The sequence below is a fragment of the Andrographis paniculata genome, unplaced genomic scaffold, assembly GCF_009805555.1.
Source record: "Andrographis paniculata isolate CXL003 unplaced genomic scaffold, ASM980555v1 Contig51END, whole genome shotgun sequence".
Classification (NCBI taxonomy): domain Eukaryota; kingdom Viridiplantae; phylum Streptophyta; class Magnoliopsida; order Lamiales; family Acanthaceae; genus Andrographis; species Andrographis paniculata.
This window is the reverse complement of record NW_026137586.1, coordinates 1,291,011-1,298,024: the sequence shown is the minus strand read 5'-3', so window position 1 is coordinate 1,298,024 and position 7,014 is coordinate 1,291,011. Positions and strand designations below refer to the sequence as shown.

At 29.2% G+C, this 7,014-nt stretch overlaps 1 protein-coding gene across 1 annotated transcript; it reads right to left on the bottom strand.

Annotated features, from left to right (window-relative positions):
• Positions 1-5,589: 5,589 nt before the first annotated feature.
• Positions 5,590-6,781, bottom strand: LOC127253870 (4,5-DOPA dioxygenase extradiol). The gene has a single exon (XM_051278667.1). It carries the CDS (start codon positions 6,613-6,615, stop codon positions 5,800-5,802), a length of 816 nt encoding a protein of 271 aa, XP_051134624.1. The 5' UTR covers positions 6,616-6,781; the 3' UTR covers positions 5,590-5,799.
• Between the last annotated feature and the right edge of the window lie 233 nt (positions 6,782-7,014).

Genomic DNA, 7,014 nt, shown 5'->3' with positions numbered 1-7,014 from the left:
AGTGAATCAAATTGCCCTTACTTTGTGAAGGATTGAAAAAATAGATTAAGTGATAATTACAATGACATTTGTGTAAATATTGTAGAAGAGTTGGGGTAGTTTTGTTGTATAATGGAGACAATACAATTTTTTGAGACAGACGAAAATGAAAAAAAAAATAAGACAACTCTTATGAGATGAAAGAAATATTTTTATTGAAAAATTTGCAGGATAAATAATGTTATTTCAGTTTGAAATCACTTTTTTTTTTTTTTTTATAAAAATGTTTATTTTTTTTATATATATAAACCAATTTAACTAAAACAAACATTTAATCCAGAAACTAAAATATAAATATGTAATCTTATTCTTGTTATTATAATAATAGTATTGATATATATATATATATACACTAAAAGGAATTTTTATGATTTGTTAGTGATTTTTTTTTTATAGTTTACTCAATCGTTCCACTTAATTTGTCAACTATTTTCATATCCGTCCGTCCCATATAAATTGTCTGTTCTTTTTTAAAAATATAATTATATACTTTAATCATATTTTAAATTTTATAATTTATAATTTTTTATTATAATTAAACTATTTAGTCTTTTTAATCTTAATTTATAATTATTTTTATTATATCATAATTATATTTATTAATACACTTTTTAATTACTTACTAATTACATAGTACATAAAAGTGGGCAAATTAGCTGGGATGAAGAGAATACTAATTATGCTACTATTAAAACTTTTTAGTACTTTATTTTAAATTTGAAAAAAATAAATTTAGGATCCCATTGAAAATATAAAATACCATGATTGCCCAATTAATGAAATTCCAATACAATTAAAATAATTCAGTTACATTTTATAAACTTAAATATATAAAAATAGTATTATTAGTATTATTTTTTATACTATTATTAATTATTTATTATTTATTAATATTAATATTATTATTAATGTTCTAATTTATTTTATTGTTAAATTTTTATATCGTAACACCAAAAAAAGAATTTTTAATCCGCCTTTAATAATAATCTACCCGATACATAATATAGTAATTGAAATCATGTGCCAATAATTCATATTTTATATAATAACTAGTTATAATCAACACCTTAGCCAATTCTAGTAATCTAATAAATTATTCTTAAAATTACTATAATCCATTATATAACATTAATGTAATAAAATTATGATAATAAGATTACAAAATTTACAAAATAGATTTAGATAATGCAAATCCATTTATGAATTGAGAAAGTATAAATACAAGCATGGTATAAACTGAATTAATTTCATCGGATAGATAAAAATAGGAAATGAAGATGAGCATCAAATATTCATTTATTTTCTTAGCTGTGCTGCTTCTCATCGCATCAGGTAAGAAATTTATTTTTATAAAAAAATTGCGATAATTGTATAATATAAATACATAAACCAAGCTCTAAAAGAAAAATATCGAGAGTATGTTGATGCTATTTTTCTTAATGCAAAAACGATATATTATTACTTCAAAACTTTAAAATGTTGGCATACTTATAATATCCTTTAGGATAAACTGTTTTTTTAGTCCCGTAACTGGACCGCCTTATTATTTTAGTCCCGTAAGTAGAGCTTGTCGCAAACTAGTCCTATAACTGAAAAATTTTCGTTGTTTTAGTCCTCCGGCGCCGGAGATGCCCGTGTGGTTCGCCGGAGGTGACGTGTCCGCCAGGTGTCGCTGACCTGGCGGACACGTGGATTTTTTTATTTATTTTTTCATTTTTTAAAGCTTATTTTTAATTTATTTTAAATTTTATTTGTATTTTTTTTTATTTGGTCCAATTATAAAAAAAAAATTAAAAAAAATGAAAAAAAAAAAATCCACGTGTCTGCCAGGTGTCGCTGACCTGGCGGACACGTCACCTCCGGCGAGCTACGCGGGCGTCTCCGGCGCCGGAGGACTAAAATTGCGAAATTTTTTCACTTATGGGACTAGTTTGCAACATGCTCCACTTACAGGACTAAAATGATAAAAAGGTTCAGTTACGGAACAAAAAAACAGTTTACCCTATCCTTTATTATATCGGTGTATTATTGATGAAAAAATTAATTGTTTGGAAATGAATGCAGATTGGGGATTCGAAAGGGTTGCGGCTGCAGATGAAGAGTCGCATTATAAGTATAACGACAATGGAGAACGAAGCATCAAGGCGAATGCGCCGTGCAAAACTAATAAGGATTGCGACAAAGTCTGTCCGCCAAATTGCGCCCACAAAAATTGCTCTCCAATAGGCGTCTGTGTCTGTGCATGCTAATATAACTTAATACTAATAACAATACCGATTAATTAAATAAAATTATTTTACTCTATGTTATACAAGTATTTATTTTGAATTATGTCACTGGCCATTGTTATTTTTTTAATTTTTTTTATCATACAATCTTATTAGTTTTATACAAACATCAGTTTTTGATATAACCTATTAAATTTAATAACTATTTCATCTACAAGACTAATATATAAATAAACAACAACAATAATAATATCAAATATTGATATAATAAATGTAATATAATTAATAAAAATATGAATTTTTGATATTTTAATATTAAGTATTCAATAAATATAGTAGAGTCAATTAATAGCTGCTGTAAGGAGCATCACTCTACCATGCATCTTACATATTCTATGTCCATAGTACTTCCTTGTCACTTAGAAGTTACTCTAATGCTGGTTGGACTGGTGATCCCACTGATATAATACAAATACGATATATATATATATAATGACAATACGTTACAATAGTCCACAAACTGCATACTAAATAGAATATTGATTGACGATGTTATAATACTTTAATTTATTACCCCCTCCGTCCCACATATCATGTCCACATTGCCGTTTATGTCCGTTTCACATATCATGTCACTTTTTTTTTTTGGAAAATGATTACACACTTTAATCTTATTTTAAACTTTTTAATTTTATTTTTTTAAAATTTTAATTAAACTAATTAGTTATCTTAATCTTAAATTATAATTATTTATATTATCGAGTAATTATTTTCACTAATACATTCTTAATTATCTACTAATTAAACTCCTCCTAAAATACCGTGTCTATAGTGTAACAGACACGGTATGTGAGACGGAGGGAGTACATTAGATGACATAATTCTGTATTTTGTTTTATCATTATAATAATCCTTTCTGAGGATAGTCGAATCTTTTCCATATATTACAATTATATATGCATAGTCATATTTTGTGTATAATATTAGATCAACATAAATACTACTCTCTCCTTCCCACATAATTTGTCTTTATTTTCTATTTTTGTCCGTCCCACATAATTTGTCATTTCTTTTTTTGAAAAATTAATTATACGCTTTAATCATATTTTAAAATTTAAAATTTAATTTTTTTTAATCTTAATTAAACTATTTAGTTATCTTAATCTTAATCTATAATTATTTTTACTAATACATTTCTTAATTACTTATTAATTATACTTTACCTAAATTCTCGTGTCTACAATAATACACTCATATTACATGAGACGGAGGGAGTATTTTAAAAGACTGAAATAAATAAATATATATATAATTTTTAATAAAGGTATTATATACTTTTTTAAAAAATATCATATAAAAATACTATTTACATCAAATTTCAATTAAAATAAATACTATAATATAAATGTGAACACAAAATTATATTATTCAGTTTGCATATCTTCAATAAAATTATAGTAACTATTCTATAAAATATTATATAAATATACAATTTAAATCAAATTTCAAATGAAAAACTCAAAGTCAAAATACAATCTGTAATCTAATAGATTATTCTTAAAATTACTATATAACTTTCTTGTAATATAATACTGCCAACCATATTACAGAATTTACAAAATATATATATATATATATATCCAAATCCATTTAATCTTTGAGACAGTATAAATACGAACATCATTTGCTCATACCCATAAAAACAAGCTAAGTAATGAAGATGGACATGACATATTCATTTATTTTCTTAGTCGTGTTGCTTATCGCGGCATCAGGTAATTAAAAATTAAAAAAAAGTAAATTTATTTTCTAGTGTCGATTTTTCAATTTAGATATAAATTTAATAATATATGTATATATAATCTTTTTCTTATTTTATTTTATTTTATTTTTAATGCAAAAGCGATATATTGTTGTTTCAAAAGTTTAAAATATTTAGAAAAATTATACTACATTCGTCCACAGCCAACTTATCCATTTATTTTTTTATATATTAATTTTTAAATATTAATTATTATATCAAAACATAGTACAAATTAATGGAAAATGACAAAAATATTTCTATTGGTGTCTTATAATACTAATGTAATTATATTTATACAAAAAATTATACAAATATAAAAATATTTTTAATATTAAAAACAATGATGTCAAATCTAAATGAATAAATTGACGGTGACCGACGAATAAATTAATGTAGATTTGGGATTCGAAAGAGCTGCAGCTAGGGATTATATTTATTATTATAAATATAATGAAAATGGAGAAGGGAGCTTAAAGGCGCATAAGCCGTGCAAAACTATTAAGGATTGCATCAAAATTTGTGGACCAAAATCCACCCCGAAAGCTTGCACCCAAGAAGGCAACTGTATATGTGTGGACTAATTACTGAATAATAATAATAATAATAATAATAATAATAATAATAATAATAATAATAATAATGATTAATTAAATAAATTAAATAATTTTTTTGCATATTTATTTTGAATTATATATAGCTTCTGTTTTTTTATTATTATCTTTTATTTTGATACAAACTATTAATTTCAATAATCATTTCATCTTAAAAACTAAAATACAAGTAACTAACAAAGAAACCATCGCAATTCAAAGAAAAACCGTCGCAATTCAACACCACGTCAAATAGGTAGTTGGTTAGGCCATTTTCAACCTGATTTATACTAATTTTATTTTAATTATAAATTTTAATTTTTACTCTAAAAAAATATATTTTCAGTTTGCTTTTTTAGCAAAATTTTAAAAATATTGGTATTATATTAGTTTTTAATAGGAATAAGGTAGAAATTACTAAAATAACTTTATTAGTATTGTGTGATATAAAAATAATAGTATTTGTGTAATATATTATAAATTGTAAAGGTATTTGTATATTTGTTAGATAGTCAGTAACTAAAAAAAGAAACGAATAATTTGTTATGAGACGGACTAAAATAAAAAATTAATAATTTATTATGGAACGACTCCCTCTGTCCACCACTTACCATGTTTATTGTAGAGAAAAGTAGAGTATTTAATGAAATGTTAACTTTGCAATTGGACGTTCCAAAATATAAATATATAAACATCGTAAATAGACGGAGAGAGTATAATTTTTCATATTTATAACTTACACCTCAATTTTAATTTATTTTTATATTAAATCTGTGCACATATAACTTATATTTTATTTAAAAATTACATATATCAAAATTAATATTTATAATCAATAACTATTACAAATAAAATAATTTAAATAAATAATTAAATGATATCGAGACAAATATAATATAATATGTAAATAAATAATAATCCATCCGTCTCAATATAATAATATTATTTACCATTACCATTTTTGTTCGTTCTCCAAGACAATAGTTCTGGCAATTCAAATAAATCAAACTCTTTCAGGCAATACGTCGAACAGGTTACAAGCACAATCAACACAAGCTAAAATTCATTTAAACAAAGCAGCAATCACAGATCGAATCAAGAACAGATTCCGATTACCAGTAATCGATCGGTAGATCAATCAATCGGCGTTTTCTGCGAACCTATACGAGGCGTAGGAAATCGATCCGTTGGTCCAGCTATGGTGGATGAGCTCGCCCTTGGAATTCTCGCCGGCGGCGCCCATCGCCACGTGGAGCGGGTAGAAGTGGTCCGGCCGCGGATGCGCCACCGCCGCGTGCGGCGCCTTCGCCGCGTAATCAATCACATCGCCGTACCTACCCTCCACCAGCGCCTCCTTAATCCAATTATCGAATTCGTACGCCCACGCCTCCACCGTACCGTCGCCGTTCCGCTTCATCCGCCGCAGATTGTGCGTGGCGGCGCCGGATCCGACGATAAGAACGCCGTCGTCCTTCACCGGCCGGAGCGCCTGCCCTAGCCGGAAGTGGTGAGCGGCGTCGTTTTGAGTCTGAACTGACAGCTGGCAGACGGGAATATCGGCGTCGGGGTACATAAGCATGAGCGGAACCCACGCGCCGTGATCCAGCCCACGCGCCGGTTCGACCGCCACGCGCCCGAAACCGGAGTCGTGGAGAAGCTGCCTGACCCGGCCGGCCAGACCGGGGGATCCCGGAGCCGGGTACTTGAGCCGGTACATCTGGTCGGGGAACCCGTAGAAGTCGTAGATGGTGGCGCTGGGGCCGTCGACGGCGGAAACCGCCGGATAGGCGGTTTCCCAGTGGCCGGAGATTATGAGAATGGCTTTGGGCTTTTCCGGCAGGAGCTTCTGCCGGAATGATTTTAGGAAATGGCGGGCGGGGAGGGATTCGTCGATGGAAAGCGTGGGTGAGCCGTGGGATATGTAGAAGGTCTCCTGAATTCCTTTCTTCGCCATGGCGGCGGCGGTGGTGGTGGTGGCGGCGGCGCGTCGGAAATTTAGCGGTGAGAATTATGCAGAAGGAGAGGGAAGCGGTTGGTAGATAAAGAGGATGGGTTTCGTCGCGTGTACATCACGCGCCGGTGGAAGGGTGTGAAAAGTGTGTGGTGTGTTTGTAGGAGTAGGTGTGGTGTATTTGTCGGACTATTCACATAAGAAATTAAGAATTACTATTATGCCCATTCTAGAAACCCCAATCTTTTCCAACATAGAAATTTGGATGATAAAAATAAAATAAATTTAAACGTGGGCTCCTTTATATAAAAGTTTTTGAAAGTTTTGAAAAATAATAAAAATAATAATAAAGTAATATTTTTATGTTTTTTTTTAAAGGAAGCATACATTTATATTGACAAA